General features: G+C 37.2%; 1 protein-coding gene across 1 annotated transcript; it reads left to right on the top strand.

Moving 5' to 3' along the window:
• The first annotated feature begins 271 nt into the window (after positions 1–271).
• FAM98A (family with sequence similarity 98 member A) lies at positions 272–16170 on the top strand. Its single transcript, XM_019969980.2, has 8 exons — positions 272–427; positions 3711–3859; positions 5989–6123; positions 9632–9816; positions 10844–10924; positions 11460–11576; positions 14111–14278; positions 14369–16170. The coding sequence occupies exons 1-8, from the start codon at positions 375–377 to the stop codon at positions 15032–15034; spliced, it is 1554 nt and encodes a 517-aa protein (XP_019825539.1). The 5' UTR covers positions 272–374; the 3' UTR covers positions 15035–16170.
• Positions 16171–17366: the final 1196 nt, after the last annotated feature.

Genomic DNA, 17366 nt, shown 5'->3' with positions numbered 1-17366 from the left:
CCTCCCCCACCTGCCTCGCCCCATGACTCGCACATGCGTACACCAATTAGAAAAAGTTAGCGCGCTCCCCGCCTCGCCTAAGTCCCCACGCCCAGCTGCCACGCAGCCAGACTTCCTGCCCTTCTTGGGGCCGCTGGCTTCACTATTCAGCAATACGCATGTGCAAAAGGTGTCGCCTGGCCATCCTTTAGCCTGCCGGGGCAGGGCGACAGGCGGAACCAAGTTTCTTGCGCACGCTCCAGGCATGCGCAGTGCAGCGGCTGAGGCGCCAGCTGTTGACTTGGAAGTTCCGGAGAAGCAGCGCATGCGCGAGTGTACGCGTTGCCGGCGAAGAGGGGAGCCTGACGACTCGGAAATTTGAATACCACAGTAGCATGGAGTGTGACCTCATGGAGACTGACATCTTGGAGTCGTTGGAAGATCTCGGGTAAGACTGCCAGTGCACCGGTCTCCCAAACCCCACATTACAGACCTCCCAGGAACTCCTTCTCCGCCTCAGTCAGAGACACCTGCCTCTCCGCGCCGCATCCCGTGGCTCCTGGCTGTCGCCTCCTTGTAGCTCCGGGACCCCAATGCTACGTCCACTGCCTGCCCTGTCGGGTCGGGGTCCTCCAGCTACGACGCCCCTAGGCCTGCCCTGTGCGCCCTGCAGCCGAGTTACCCGCAGCGTTTGTCAGTCATGCGTGTCATTGTCTGGGTTCTGGCTCTCGCCACCACCCTCCCTGAGCTCCTTTCCTTGCTCCCTATCCTCCTGCCCTACCCCCTCACTCTGGAGGTTGCCAAAGTTGATCTTCTGTTTTCCTATTTGTCCTCCAAACTTTCTGCTCCTGTTTTGAGCCCCTAGTCCTACACCACCCCAGTTCTCTCAAAAAAAAAAAAAAAATCTCCTTTGCCCAGTCATGTCTGCATGCACCCAGGCTTCCCTCAGCCACAAGTCTGTGCGCTGTGTCCGTTCCTCCTGCCAGCTCACTTGTGCACTTAACCTTATGTCGCCACCTTCTTGGGAATCATGGGGAGTTTCCCTTGATTCTGACCCTGCTTCATTGAGCCCCATTAGCCCTTTCCCTTCGGGGCATCTTCACCCACCAAGTCTCTGTATTTGTTGTGCATTTTGTCTCTCCCCATGACGGTTACCGAACCGTAATTCATTAGTATCTAGAAGCTGGAAATAGGGCTTCTTATCTCACTGGGTCACCCAGTTCAGGGTGCTCAATTAAAACTTGAGAACTTAGAATTTCTTGGGCTAAATGTGGTTCCAGAAACAAACTGTATGATTAAATACTTGCTTAAAGATATGGTATCCCCCCAAAAAAAGGAAAGAAAGAAAAGAAAAACAGATTTAGGTAACTATATTTATAAAGTAACGTTACCAAAACCTTCCCCTAGGTTTTACCTTGCTGTGGAAAACCTTTCTTATTTAGGAATGGATACCATGAGGTTTTCCAGCATCAGCCTGTTTAAGTAACTTGTCCTGGCACGGATTTTTAGGAAAGGAAATGGTAGTGCTTATCATCTTTTTTTTTTTTTTTTTTTTGTCGACGTGAATTGTCATTGTACTTTTCCCCGGAACTTGCTCTGAATTTTCATGAATATTCTAGGCTTTAGGTGGCTTATTTCTTTGATGAGGGCCTATGGAAAAGTCACACTCGGTGAAATGGTGTCTTTTTGGTGGATCTCTCAAACTTTAAACTGCTAGATGTAAGACATGAAACCATTCAGTAAACATTTTTGAGGAACACTTCTGTTGACAGTGTTGGTCTGAGCACTTAAGGGTAGAGAGTGAGGTAGAAGAGAAGTTCACACTGAGAAAATAACGCTGTGGAGAGAACTGAGGAGAACCAGAAAAAGGAGAGGAAGTGGGGAAGGAAAACTGGAAAAGGAAACAAAGTCCTAAGCTTCCTGGAAGAACACTTAAGGAGGAGAGAGGATGGAGGTGAACCTTATTTAAATATAGTCACTCTGCATGGATAGAGGTCCCTTAACAATTAAGCGATGCCTCTTCTTCCCATTATTGTTCTTTTATTCTCTGTTAACTATGTTTTTCTTCTCTTGGGTAGTATAAAAGTCATTGTCACTATAATAACTCTAGTTAAATAAATCATGGAGATGGGTTGTAATGTAAACCGTGGGATACTCTGAAAATTTTACTATAAATTTTAACATATAACTGCCTAGTTTGGTGGCATTCAGCCATTAAAATTTAGCCTCAATTAAATGACATGTACTTTTCAAGGATTTGCTGTGAAAGATTGAGGGCAGGGGAAGTAGGTGATGGAGGATGAGATGGTTGGATGGCATCCATGGACATGAGTTTGAGCAAACACTGGGAGATAGTGAAGGACAGGGAAGCCTGGTGTGCTGTACTCCATGGGTCACAAAAAGTTGGACATGACTGAGTGAGTGAAAAACAACAACAATTAGAAATAAATGACAATCATTTATTTTTACCCTGGTACACAGTAGGAATTCAGTAATTACTTGCAGGGAAAAACTAATAAAAGTTTAAATGTGTAACAGGAAGAGAAGTTTCTAGGCCCAGTTTTTTTTATTTCACTGTCTATTAATAATTTGATTTTAAATCTAGATGCCAAACTGTACTATATATAACCTCATTTTTTTTGTGTAAGGTTTCTTTTGTCCCATTAAATATGTAAGCATATAGTTATATTTTAAAAAGAACTGAATGTTATTTCTCTGGCATTTCTGTACCTCTAAATATCGAATTACCTTGAACATATTTAATAAGTATTTATCAATATTACATTTAAAAGATAAAATAACCTTCTGAAAAATGTATATTTTAAAATGACTTTGAGAATGACAAAATACTTAATTCTAGCTATTTTCTAGATTGAGGTTCGTTGTTACTATTGTCTTTTATGAATATTTAAACATTTAATAATTTTTTAAAATTATATTTGAATCCCTTACAAAGGATTGGGATTCATTTGCACCAGTTCACCCAAACATCAACTTGCCAGCAATTATTAAATTAATCTTGGCATTTCTCTGCTACTAGTACGTCTTACTAATTTTAACTATCATTAAATATAGAAGGAGATAATAATTGGCAAGTTTTTGCTTTTAAAGACAGTCATTAAAACCTCTAATTAATTTCTGGAATATCTTCTAGAAAAGATAAGCTAAGTTTTATTTCTCAAATAGTAAACTATAGCGTGCACGTGTGCCTGTTCAATTGCTTCAGTTGTGTCGGACTCTTTGCAGCCTTATGGACTTTAGCCCACCAGGCCCCTCTGTCCATGGGTTTCTCCAGGCAAGAATATTGGAGTAGCTTGCCATGCCCTTCTCCAGGGGATCTTTCCAACCCAGGGATCAAACCCGTGTCTTCTGCACTGCAGGTGGATTCTTTACCACTGAGCACCAGGGAAGCCCAAACTATAGTATAATTTATCACTTATAATCTAGTTTTAATGCTAATTCAATTAAAGTGAGAAAGCAAACTTTTGTACAGTGACTAAATGTACAGAGGTTGACATAATTTACTAGTATATGTGAGTCTATTCAGTATTCACATATTTTGAAGGGATTAGCTTGTTTTTTTAATGGTTTATTTATATATGCAAGTTTAGAGATTGGTCATTGTAGCTTTATTAAATCATTGCTTAATTAAATAAAATGTGAATATATTACATTTATAACATATTAGATGTGGTTTTTGTTCTTCTGAAGTGTAATTTCTTACTCACCAGTTACAAGGGTCCATTGTTAGAAGATGGAGCTCTGTCTCAGGCCGTCACTGCTGGAGCCAGTTCCCCTGAGTTTACCAAACTCTGTGCTTGGTTGGTGTCTGAATTAAGAGTGCTCTGTAAACTAGAGGAAAATGTGCAAGCAACTAACAGTAAGTAAACATTTCAGTTTTAGGTGCAAATATAAAAATGAAGTTTGTATTTTGAGTGAACATTATCAGTATTACAGCTGAAATTTCAAATTCTTTATAAATGTAAAAAAAAAAAATTCATAAGGAAACACAATGCTTTTTTCCTCCCTCCATTGTTTTTATAGATAAGGTGATTCTGAGTTGAAAACCAGAATGTAGTCATACAGCTGTTTGTGGAAATTGAAAAGACCCTTTTACTGAGATACAAAAAAAATGGAGACAGAGTATATAAGAACTTTTCATTCTTTGTAAAAATTATAAGATCTTAAATTGGTGGCCAAAACTAGAAATTGGGGTATTTTTCTCTGAGGACTACCAAATTCCAGAAGTATATATAACATGTAAATACATTATAATTCTGTTATACATGAGGAGAAAAAAACACTTTATTAAGGATCTTTCTGTGTCATAGGAATGTATCAGTAGGTGCATCACAATCAGATCCATCATCGTCAGATTTATGGTGTGGAGAGCTGTTTGATATTTGCCAATTTTGTTACTGCTTTAGCACTAATTTTGATGCTGTGAAAGAATCAAAAGCTTGGGACCTGACACGCCACAACCTGGTTCCCTCCTATCATAGGTAAACCCATAATAGGAAACAAAGAAAAATGCTCACTTGCTACTCCACCCTTGTGGAAAACTATACACATAATCCCCTCCTACAGAATCCCATTTCGAAGAGCTTTACTCTTATGTATTTAGTATATTTAATGTGTATAGTTAGTTGCATTCAACTGTAATTGTTAAGGAGAGTATAGTGTAAAAGTAGTAGCAACAGCTTACACTTACTGAGCACTAGCCATATTCTAAGCACTTTACAAGTGTTAACTCTTTTAAGCCCCAGGGCAACCCTACCAGGCCGCTTTTATTCCTCCTGTTATATATCAAACAAGGAAGCACAAAGGTTAAGTCCCTTGCCTGAGGTCACACAACCAGTAAGGGATGCAGGCAGGCTGCAGCCCCCAGCAGTCAGGTTTGGGAGCCAGTGTTCTTTACATTGCCTGTTTCCCTGACATTTCAGAGACTGTGGGTGCCTTTGAAAACACTTAATACTAGATGGTAACTGTTTATAACCAGGAGCCCTGTTCAGATGAAAACATACAGAAGTCAATACAAAACAGGTAAATTATAGTGTTTTAGTTGAAGTTGAGAGGGAGTGCTTTGAGATCTCTCTTCTCCAGCTGCCTCTAACAGAGTTCTTTGAAACTCTAGAATTCACAGAACACAGCTTGCAAAACACTGATAGTGCATTCTTCCCATTTTATAGGTAAGAAAATGGAGTCAAATCAAGTGACTCTCTCAAAGTGTATATAGTTAAATTTTACCCCTTTGCAATACTGGATAGAGTACTATCAAAACAGTAAGGAAGAAGAGCATTGCTTTTTCTTGGTTCACCAAGTAAATGCTATATCTGACATGTTATGAGAATACAGAAATCCAAATCATGTTCACCGTCTTCAAATGGGAATTTTAGACACAACGGAAACAAATGGAGATTAGAACAGTAGTTAAATGGTTCACTTTGTGGTTCACAGGGAAAGAAACTCGGTGAGTGCAGCAGGCTTTGGGGAAGGTTTCATCAAGGAGCAAGACCGTTGGATTTTGATGGATATGTGGGATTTAATTGAGGAGGAGAGGATAGAGGGCCTATCATTCACAGGGAGTCACTTAAGTTAGGACATGTAGGTAGAAATGAGACTGACCATTTCCAGGATGGTGAGGAGACCAGCCTGGCACAGCTAGAAGGAAAATTTCTGGAGGTTGTAGTTAACTACTATATACAAGTAATAGGAATTACTCCTACCAATATACCAGAAAGGGCAAGCAGAGAGGCTATGAAGAATCTTTAAAGGCAAACAGAAAAAATTAGATTGGATGAGGTGGAACTTAGGAATCCATTAAAGGTAGTAACCTGATGAAAACTGTTTAAGAAAGCAAACAGGCAGTTGTGTGAGAAAGGATGGATTAGAATAGAAAGGAACTTTTGTTAGGAAAATACTATTAAATTTTTCAATTTATAGATAATTACTTTGCCAATGGGGAAAACAGTAATTTTTGTTAAATAAGATTATTTTCATTCTTAAAAGGCCCAAGTGAAGCTGAAGAATTCCAGCTTGAGGTGAGTGGGCTACTAGGGGAGATGAACTGTCCATATCTTTCACTGACATCTGGGGATGTGACCAAGCGCCTTCTCATTCAGAAGAACTGCCTCCTTTTGCTCAGTAAGTTCATGGCTACTAGAATGTAGCTATTATTTTCTGTTTATGTTTTCCATGACTAATAAAACAGTTGAAAGAAAACTTTGTTTAAAATTTCTAACCAAGAAGCTAATGGTGGGTTCATGCACTGGTAGCAGTGTCCTTTTGTAATCGCTACTCTTACAGTTTAAGTGCAGTGTGGTGCTCAGCCTGCTGTTCTTCACCTAACATGACCAAAAGTAGTGCTAAAGGGTTATCCAAGTGTGGCATCATCCAAACATCAGTGTTCTAGACCAGAAGCACACTAAAATCAACTAGGAAGATACTATGGAAATAATGAAGGTTTTTTTTTTTTTTAATTTGTGGACAGTAACCATTCTAGGCACAGTAAATGGAAAATGTAATTATTTAAAGTATTTTGTGTTGTTATTTCTTTGTGGCTGGGTAATTATTTGTGGATTTTGATTTTGTTTGTAAAGATGTCAAATTACAATGTAAGCATTTCTAGAATACTATTTGGATTGTTCCTGTACTTACTGATCAGTTGGGAAGTAAATTTTTATGAAAAGTTATTTCCTTCTATGTTATTTTTTTAAATATACTAACTACTATTTTTCTTTTCACCCTGAGAAACAGTAAGTAGACTCACAAAGTTTATTGCTTTATGTAAACTCTCCAATAAATAACCACCAGTCACTTAAACTCAGAATTTTTGTAGCATTCTGAGACACATTTAGATTAAGCTTTGGTTAAGTGAATATTATAGTTCTTATTATGACAAACACAGTTCAGAGCATCTTTCAAATGTTTGTCTTTACAACTTAACTTTGGCTTCTGAAAAATGATTCAACTCCAATTTTGAATGTTTAGTTTTTTAAAAAGCGTATGTTCATAGCCATTATATTTAGGAACTAAGGTATTCTAAAATCACTTTAACGTCCCCTTTGTCAAATGATTGTTACTAGGTGGGTATAGGGGTGGTGGATGGGTGCATATTGTTAGATATTGCTTCAGATACTGATATTGCTGGCATGTAGTTCTTATACATGCATTCATTATCCTTCAAATTGTATAATTTCAGTAACTGGCTCAGCCACAGTATACTCACTGAATCTTCCTTTGTAGCACTGCTTATCCTTACCAATACCTGATATTTGGCACTTAGAATATGTTATCTTACATAGGAAGACAACAGCTGTGTGGAAAGCTCAGTAAGGACCCTGAATTAGCTAATTCTTCCAGAGAGCTCAGAGTTTGGTCTTTCTGTTCCTGATACTTATAAAAAACCACTTGGAATATAAATATTTTATAAAAATGCCTTTAACTCTTTCCTGTTTCTTAAGCAGACTGTTCTGAACATTATTATTTTGGACTCAGGGTCATCATTATATTTTAATGTGCTGTTACCTCAAAAGCTCTTCAAGAATATACAACTGTTTGCTCCTCAACTAAATGACTAAATCAACTAAAGCTTACTCTGCTTTTGGAATTCTTCATACATACATACACACTGCTCCCTTCCTTCTCTTTATCTTTGCTTCTGCTCTTTCCTCTTTCTGAATATTCCCCGGTTTGTATCCTCTCTCATGCTAGTACGCATTTATGTACATGTACTCATTCTCTTTTCAGTCTGTATAAATATTTCTCATCTTTCCAAGTATCAGTTGTCACATCTCAGTGCTATAATTTTACTTGCTTCTTGCAGCACCCTACCTTATTGAATTGAATCTTTTAATACATTGTGTCCTAATCCTCGTTAGAATTATTAGTAAAACAGAATAGTGTATTCTCTAATAGTCTATAGTGGCTGAAAAACTCTCATGTGTCAGGTTAAGAACTGTTGTGGCTGTTCATTGGCCTTTGTGGTTGTCAGGATATTAATATTTCCCTTAGGTATAATAAGTCTGGTATCTTTGTATGCATATATTCTTTATTTCTAATTAGATTGTCAGTAGAGATAATCTTTTTTTGTTGTGTTTTATATCTTTCGTGCCTTTTCTGATATTATGAACCCACCAGTTACAGTTAATGCTTTTTGATGATAATTGTGTTGGTAAACTAATTTTGTGAATGCCTGAGCTATGTTGTCCCAAATTTAGAGACCAATTTATTAAATAATATATATGATTTTCTAGAGCAAGGGTTGGCAAGCTTTTTCTTAAAGGGCCACATAGTATATATTTTCTGCTTTGTGGGCCATAAGGTCTCTGGCAACTACTTAACTCCACTGTTGTAGCATGTAAGTGGCCATAGATGACATGTAAACGAATTTTAGAGTGTGGCAACGTTGCAGTAAAACCTTATTTACAAAAACAGTTGATTATTTTCATGGCAGTGGGGTTTTACTGTTTTGATCTTTTAACTCATGCAGTTTGCTATACAGAACATGTTAAGATTCTATCAAACCCATTTAGGATGACCTTTCCAGAAACTTAGTTATGTTTATTCTAGAATAGGATTTGGCAGCTTTTCAGAAATGGTCTGCTAAAATTATGACCCCTGTACTTCTCACATTACACCTTGGGTGTAGGAAATGAGATATTCAAGCTGATCATTCTTTTATACTTACTGTAGGGCTTAAGAGCCCAGAAAATGTCTTTTTCCAGCTCTCTTCCTAATATTGTCAGAAGGTTCTCACTTTGTCACATAACCTGAAATCCTACGATCCAAATGATTATTAAACATAAGGAATAAGATTGAATATTTTTACCTTCAACTGATTTACCTGAAGCAGATTGCAGCCCTCATTATACCTGGCTGAAGTCAACAAACAAGGGAATGATACTGATATGAAAGGACTCCGCCCAGAAATGATTAGAAAGTTTGGGGTTTTTTCTTTTCCCCCAGGGGAGGGGGTGAGAATGAGGAATGTAGGAGGAAAGGGAATGTTAAGAAGAATATAGATGAAAGAAGGTATTGTGTGACCTCCAGAAGGTTACATTAGGCTACTGGAGACCATGCATAAAAAAGGTGTTTGTAAATTTAGTACCTTCCCCCTTCTCTTGAAAGTGAAGCTTTGACTACTTAAAAATACTCTTTCACTCCAGTCTTAAACAGACTACTTGAGTGTTGGAAGGTAAGAGGGCAAGATAGTTATATCACTGGTGTGTATCAGTTGTGAGAAGTAAAATATAGATATATGTATATATATAACTTTTTTAACTGTTGCTGAAAATTAGCCACCTGCCATCTTTGCCAATTTGTTAACAGATGCCAACCCATGTTCTGGAGGTTCCTTAATAGTGAAATACAAGAATCAGATTTTAAGATGTGATCTACCTTGATCTTTTGGTTTCCAAAAAGAATTGTTTGCTTTTAAATCAGGCTTTAAACATATATTGGTTAAATACTGAATTACAGAACCAGTTTATGTGTTACATAATTTTCAGGTAAAAAATGGTTTTTCTTTCTTGTTTTTATCCATTCTTGCAGCTTTATTACATATCATTAGGTCTATAGAGTTGTGACTCCAGACTTATGACTATTAATTGTAGCTGTATCTCATTTTGAAATCTTATTTTGTTTACTTCAGCATACCTCATCTCAGAACTAGAAGCTGCCAGAATGCTCTGTGTGAATACTCTTCCAAAAAAAGCTCAAGAAGGAGGCGGTAGTGAGGTCTTTCAAGAGTTGAAAGGCATATGTATTGCTCTAGGAATGTCCAAACCTCCAGCCAATATAACTATGTTCCAATTCTTCAGCGGGATTGAAAAAAAAGTAAGACCTTTAGTACCAGATTGTAGTGTATTAAAGGCATAGTCCTACAGTTGTTTGAAATGAAGCAAGTTAATTTCTCTTAATGGGAACCTAATGTACATATTTTTAAGTGATTGTTACTAAATGAGTTTTGCATTTTAAATCCTAGATACCGTCAAGAAAAATTGGTATTTTACTATTTTTTTAAACATATTAGCATGTTTCTTTTTCAAAAAGGAACCTTTGCACCTTGATTTATAAATGAAATAAACTAGAAATAATGTAAAGAAAATTAGGACTTAAGTCCATTTAAAACTTATTTTATCATTGAACTTCGATACAATTAATTTTAAGGTCTTTATCATTAAATTTTACCACCATTCTCCCCATTGACTGGACAGAAAACAATGTAAATGTTTTGGGATTTTAATCCAGTCACTTTAAGTCTTACATGTTTCATTTGACAAATTAGTTATGGTAACTGCTAATATAATCTAGTACATGAAAATAAGTCAGAATTGTTTTTATACCACATATTTTCAACAGTTAAGAGTCTTTATATAATTGATTAGGAACAAGCAATTTCAATTAAAAAATTAATGAACAGAAGAGAATGATAATTATTATAGCAGAGTTATTCTCTATATGCATATCTGCTGGACTCTTAAGAATTGGTGTATTTGCCTTGTGGGGTAAATGGACACCATGATGCACAAATTTAGCTGAACTCTACCGGGGAGCAGCAGTGTATCCATAGTCCATATTTTTCTGTGTGTTCATTCATTCATTCAGCAAATTCATATTGAGTGCCCACTGTTGTCAGGCACTGTTCCAGGTGCAGTGAAGGACTCATACTTCCATAGACACCTGAGGAGTGGGTCAAGTGAGTGTCTTTATCGTGTGGGTCTTGTACATTTCAAAACATCTCCACCTTTGCCTCTGTCAGGAATCTTCTTTTGATGGCAGGATATGATGGGAGTTGGGAAGATGAGGAGGATGTGTTTTACTTTTAGATTTGTTTATTCATTCATTTATGTTTTTGTGTCAGTTAAAGGAAACATTAGCAAAAGTTCCACCTAATCATGTGGGAAAGCCTTTATTGAAGAAGCCAATGGGACCGGCCCACTGGGTGAGTAGTGAGCATCCTGAGTAGACTTTGTAAGGAGCCATCTACCTATCTCAGGATATTTATGTTTGTGCTTTGAAGTTATATTCTCTAATATGGTGGACATCCTTAGAATCATTTTTGTAAGTCTTAAGATTTATCCAAAATAATTTTATGTAACGTTAGAAGTACTTCTTTCATAATTTGTAAAAAATTTCACACAGCTGATTAAATTGAAGTTCAGTATGATGCATGTTTCTAATTGCCAAATGGGTTGCCTTCAAGCCAAAAGCTTCACTGGGCTGAGCTCCACACAGTGTGTTATAGGAAAACTAAATGAGAATTTTGTACTTACATATTCTTTGTTCTATTTTGAGATGACATTATTATGCCTGTCATTTCATTAGTTTATTATAACTTATTATTCTGTTTAGTATATAACCTAAATCATTTTGTGCTGATGCTGGGCATTCAGTTGTGAATGAAGCAGTTTCTCCCCTTTTGGAATAGGGGGTCAAGCAGATTTAAATTCTAACTGGTCTTTTTAATTTTGTTTCAGGAAAAGATAGAAGCAATTAACCAAGCTGTGGCCAATGAATATGAAGTTCGGAGAAAGCTGCTAATAAAACGTTTGGACGTCACCGTCCAGTCTTTTGGCTGGTCTGACAGAGCTAAGGTACACATTAAATCACTGAAAAGAGCAGAGTATTTCTGGACATGATCTTTAAACATACTTAACACAGCTTAGAGAAGGCAATGGCACCCCACTCCAGTACTCTTGCCTGGAAAATCCCATGGACAGAGGAGCCTGGTAGGCTGCAGTCCATAGGGTCGCTATGAGTCGGACACGACTGAGCGACTTCACTTTCATGCATTGGAGAAGGAAATGGCAACCCACTCCAGTGTTCTTGCCTGGAGAATCCCATGGACAGAGGAGCCTGGTGGGCTGCTGTCTATGGGGTCGCACAGAGTCGGACACGACTGAAGTGACTTAGCAGCAGCAGCAACACAGCTTAGACATAGTGCAGACTATAAGAGAAATACGTAGGAGATACACTTAGGGGTTTTTCTTTAGGGAATTACTGAGGAGCCATTCAGCAATAGTGAAAACATTTATTTTTCAATTTTTTAATATTTTTCAGCAAAGCTATATGTTGTAAACCCTACTGGAAGTATCCATTTATAAGAGAAAAGTAGAGTAGCTAAAAATTACTAAAAATAATAAAATTTTAAATTACTTGTTTATTGTACTTTAAGCTAACAGTTTAACTTGCTAATCAAATTAATTAAATTTAAAATACTGATTTTGGAGGACCAGATATTGTGACCCATTTATAGAGAATTGGAGAATCCAGTAAAACTTCATTTTCTTACAGCTTAAATAAGATAATCCAGGTAAAGGTCTTGGTCATTCCAACCAATATTTATTAAATTATCTAGTATTTTATCAGTAAGTGGTAATTAATTGGCACAATTGGTTAATCTGACCTTCTTAGAACCCTGAAATAGAACTAATTCTTGAATTTATGTGGAGATTGATCCAAAATGTTAGAAGTTCCCTTAATGGTGGATTCATTTTTAAAAGTAGATTTTTTCTGAACTTTAATTGACTGAGAAAAGGTTTTTATTTAGTTCTCCCATTATCTTCCTAATACAATAAATGTTAGTTTCACCTAAAATCTTTAAACCATAGTATAGTCCTATTTAGCTGCTAAATTGATGGGGTAGATATTTACTGAATTACAATATCTTAGTGTTGGAAAAGGGTCTTAGAGATCAGTCTTAACTCCCCTCATTTTGCAACTAAAAACAAGTGGAGACCCAAGTAAACGGAAGGTTTTGCCTGAGATCTCACAGTGAGTCAGTAGTAACACAGGGAATAAATTGTTCTTTTTTGGGCCTGTTGTTGAGGAGATAGCAGTCGTTTCTTAAAATATCTTTGATGATAACAATCATTTCACTCTTGGCATAATACTGTACTTTAAAAACAAAAACCTGCAACTTTGAGCTAGAAAAGCATGCAGTGATTGACAGATGTGCATGGACCCAAGGTATTAACACTGCAGCTCTGGGCTTAACACTGCCATTAGCGGACTCTACTTCTGGGGTTCTGATGCAGGATGTCTGAGCTTCTGTTTACTCTTTGAATTTTTGTTTCATGTAATGAAATTTGTGTATTTATATCTCACTTTGAAATTGCATTATAAAATCAGTTTTATTTGAAGCTTATATGAAACTATTTTCTCAAACTTGTTTCTATTCACCTAAAGATTGATTGAGCCCTTACTGTAGGTACAATAGTGACCACAAGGAAATGAAACACAAGACATTCAGGAAACGTTTCCCAGACAAGCTAATCTCTTTAGCCTTTTAATTATTAAAGAAAATTAAAAAAAAAAAAGTCCTTTGTCATCCCACTGTCTTCACCACGATAGCTGTTTCATTTTAGCATTATCTTCTTTACATATATAATCATAGTAAACATCTCTTTTTACACCTTTTCACATAATATAATTTAAACTTTTACCATCAATATTTGAGTACCTGCACATCACTAACAGACTGAGCAATTACGTTTTGTTCTTGTGCTGTTTTCCTGTGTATTGTAGCTGTAGCTGTTGCTTCCAAAATTTAATAGGTAAGAATTTGTTGTTGTTTCCCCGCATTTAGGTTACTTTAATTTGCATTTATTGATCTGTCTGGAAAACATGTTTTGTATTTATTGGAACTTTATTTTATCTTGTGTAAACTTGCTCTTTATATCCTTCGTTCATTCATCTTTTGTGATCTTAATGTTACAAATACATTAAACGTACTTCTACTAAATGGTTATAAAGTAGACTCTCTTTTTCTTATTTATAATAGAAATGCCTTCATTTTATCTATTTAAATATAAGGTACAGATAAAGTGAAGGCATTTGAGACCAATGGCATGGGAAACCTTTTTGTTCCACAGTCTTAAAGGGAAGCCCCTTTATCTCCATACCCCTTCTGTCCCCTTTATCATTCCTTGTTGTATCAGCAGGTCCGACAGCTATACTCTAAGATAGTTCATCACTAGATAGGAGCAGTGGTGAGTATGTAACTTTTTCTCTCATTTGGAGCCTAGTAGATACTATCATCAAACATTTGGAAAATCTTTAACTTGTTTAGTATCAGTTTCTGTGTCACGTTGAAAACCAACATTTGTCTTTGAACACTTTCTTTCAGAGTCAAACAGAAAAACTGGCGAAGGTTTACCAGCCAAAACGCTCAGTCTTATCTCCTAAAAGTACTATTTCTGTTGCCCACCTTTTGGCTGCAAGACAAGACTTGTCAAAGATCTTAAGGACGAGCAGTGGCTCTATAAGAGAAAAGACTGCCTGTGCCATCAATAAGGTGACAAGACTACCTTTTCTTTCTAACTCATTTATTTATGTTTTTAAAATAAAGTAATTTAAAATTTAAAATATCTTTCGTATCCCATAGGTGTTGATGGGCAGAGTTCCTGACAGAGGAGGTAGGCCCAACGAAATCGAACCTCCACCCCCAGAGATGCCACCATGGCAGAAGAGGCAAGATGGCCCCCAGCAACCAGCAGGAGGACGAGGAGGCGGGAGAGGGGGCTATGAACATTCCTCATACGGAGGACGAGGAGGTCATGAACAGCAAACAGGAGGCAGAGGTGGACGCGGCGGCTACGACCACGGTGGCCGCGGGGGAGGAAGAGGAAATAAGCACCAAGGAGGCTGGACAGACGGAGGGAGCGGGGGAGGGGGCGGCTACCAAGATGGCGGTTATCGAGATTCGGGTTTCCAGCCCAGCGGCTATCACGGTGGCCACAGTGGTGGCTATCAGGGCGGTGGTTATGGTGGCTTCCAGACAACTACATACACAGGAAGTGGGTACCAGGGTGGTGGATATCAGCAGGACAATAGATACCAAGATGGTGGGCATCACGGCGATCGAGGCGGGGGTCGTGGAGGGAGAGGGAGTCGTGGAGGCCGAGGCGGACGCGCTGGCCAAGGAGGAGGTTGGGGAGGAAGAGGGAGCCAGAATTATCATCAAGGGGGGCAATTTGAGCAGCACTTCCAGCATGGAGGTTACCAGTATAATCATTCTGGATTTGGACAGGGAAGACATTATACTAGTTGAGGCTACATAGAACCTTACGTTTTGCTAGAGCTCAAGTAATAGAAACTTAGTTTCAGAATCCTGAATTCAGCATTGATTTTGAATTAATGTGAGACCACCGGTGACAGGCAGATTCCTGCTTGGCATAAGCATTTGTAGGTCTTCATACAATACTGTTCCTTTGGTTTTTTTTTAATGGACTTACATAATGCCGTTTATTTGAGAAACACATACAATATCTCTCCTTTGTATGAAGAATTTCTTAAAAGGTAATTAAAACTGCCTTGAACTGACCAGTAGACTAATTCCACAGTCAGAACATGTGTATTTTTCTGAGGAAATTACTTGAACAAGTAGTTTTCATGTTTTCAATATGCAGTTTTGAAAAATGAGAATTCTTCTAGATTTTTTTAGATTTACAACTAGGAAACCTTCCTCATATTAACAATCCATTTATATGTGTTTTCCTTAAAGTATTCTAATGCCTATTTTCCAAGCACAGTTCTGCCCTGATTGGCTTTTTCTTCAGAGAGGTTATGCAACATTAGCTTCATGATAGAACTTTAAGGTCAGTTCCTATTAAATGAGCTCTTCTGCAGATAGCACATTAAGTAGCCTTATCCTTTTGACAGAATACTGTACCATATGCTCAACTCTGAAAACCTTGAACACGGCCAAAATCCATAAAGATTATAAAAGCAGACTAAGTTGTGAACCTATAGTACCTGTAGTCATTTAGTTAAGTTTAGCAATTCAAACTGACCTGCATCCATTCAAAACAAGTTCCTCTTTCAACTTTATTTTTACTTGAAATCTGCTAGAAGAAACAGCAAACTGAAATTTGTTTTATGCACGAGTTAATACCACTGGCTCAGCAGATACAAGTTGGTTTGCTTTGGGCAGGAGACTTTTTGTAATGAAAGAAATGCACTACCGAGTAAGAGGACAGACTTTTGCTTAGAGCAGGAGGCCCTTTATTATTGCTGCAGAAAACAAAAGCCTGGCTGAGTTGATGTTTGACACTCACCTTTACTGAAATCTACATGACGCTTCTTGCTGGGTTTTTGTACACGTAAATATTGTCAAGCTGTGAAAGAAAACGGCTGGAGGTGTGCTTTGTGTGAAAGGTGAGCAATAAAGTATCTGTATGTTCTCTCTTTGGTTTGAGTTTTATTTTAGACACTTTTTTTAAACTGATGAGTTTGAGCAAGCTCCAGGAGTTAGTGATGGACAGGAAGCATGGCGTGCTGCAGTCGATGGAGTCGCGAAGAATTGGACACGACTGAGCAACTGAACTGAACTGATTCTGGACGCTTGCTTCAAGCTTATGAACTAAGGCCTTTGTTCCCCAAAGATTCTAAAGTGTTTCCTTGGAACATATAGTTTGTGGTAAAAGATAAAACCTTACCCTAAGTAAGTTGAAAAAGAGCCATTTCCGAGTTTACCTTTTACTATCACTTTATAGCTGGATAATGTCACTACTCATCCCTGACCACTAGGTGTCGCTGTTGCTACACGGTCTGTCGGGCAAAGATCTTTAATGGCCCTGATGTATTAGGGGCCTTTTTTGTTTGTTTCTCCATTCTTAGAGACATTTTGAATGAAGTGAATTCAAAATATATATTTATAAGAAGAAATAGTATTTCCTTTTCCTATTGGGCCTTTTAGAGTAAAGAACTCATAACTTACCATTAAAAATATTCTGTTTGCTGTTAAGCACATTCTTTTGATTGCCTAAACCATTTTAAAAAGCCTTGATCATTTTGTTAATTTTACCTGTTTATTAGATTTTTCAACTGGAATTTACCATTCTAAAGTGTTCAGATTTGAAGATAATTTAACATACTTTTATTTATCATTAAAGATTTTAAGTTGTATCTTGAAAGTTTTAAGTGTCTCTGCTTTATGCTGTTAAATATGTTTAGTATGTATAGGAATTACCTATTAGAAACAAAATTGTCAAGGTTTGTATCTTAAAGTAGTATCTTAGAATGTATTAACGCATACCTTTGTGTTTGCTTTAATCTGTTTTCTAGCATCAGTCTCCACATTGTACTTAATGAACATGTTTCATTCTTTCGACAAATAGAATTTTGATTTATTTTTATGGTTAATAGCTTACATTTCTTATGTCATTTTTATATGATTACTTTTCATGTATGAGCATAAAAGAACACAAATGATATATTTCTTGACAATGCACTTATTCTGCTTCATATCAGAACTTTATTTTCACATTATAATCCCATAAAAGAATTGTCTTTTAGTTTCTTTTCTTTGACATATATTTTAGTGCTCTAGAAAGAGGATATTTCAAACCACTAGTCAGTTTTGTTATATTAAAGTTCTTAGG

The sequence above is a fragment of the Bos indicus genome, chromosome 11, assembly GCF_029378745.1.
Source record: "Bos indicus isolate NIAB-ARS_2022 breed Sahiwal x Tharparkar chromosome 11, NIAB-ARS_B.indTharparkar_mat_pri_1.0, whole genome shotgun sequence".
In the NCBI taxonomy this organism is placed as follows: domain Eukaryota; kingdom Metazoa; phylum Chordata; class Mammalia; order Artiodactyla; family Bovidae; genus Bos; species Bos indicus.
The sequence above is the reverse complement of the archived record's forward strand: the minus strand, read 5'-3'. Positions and strand labels throughout refer to the sequence as shown.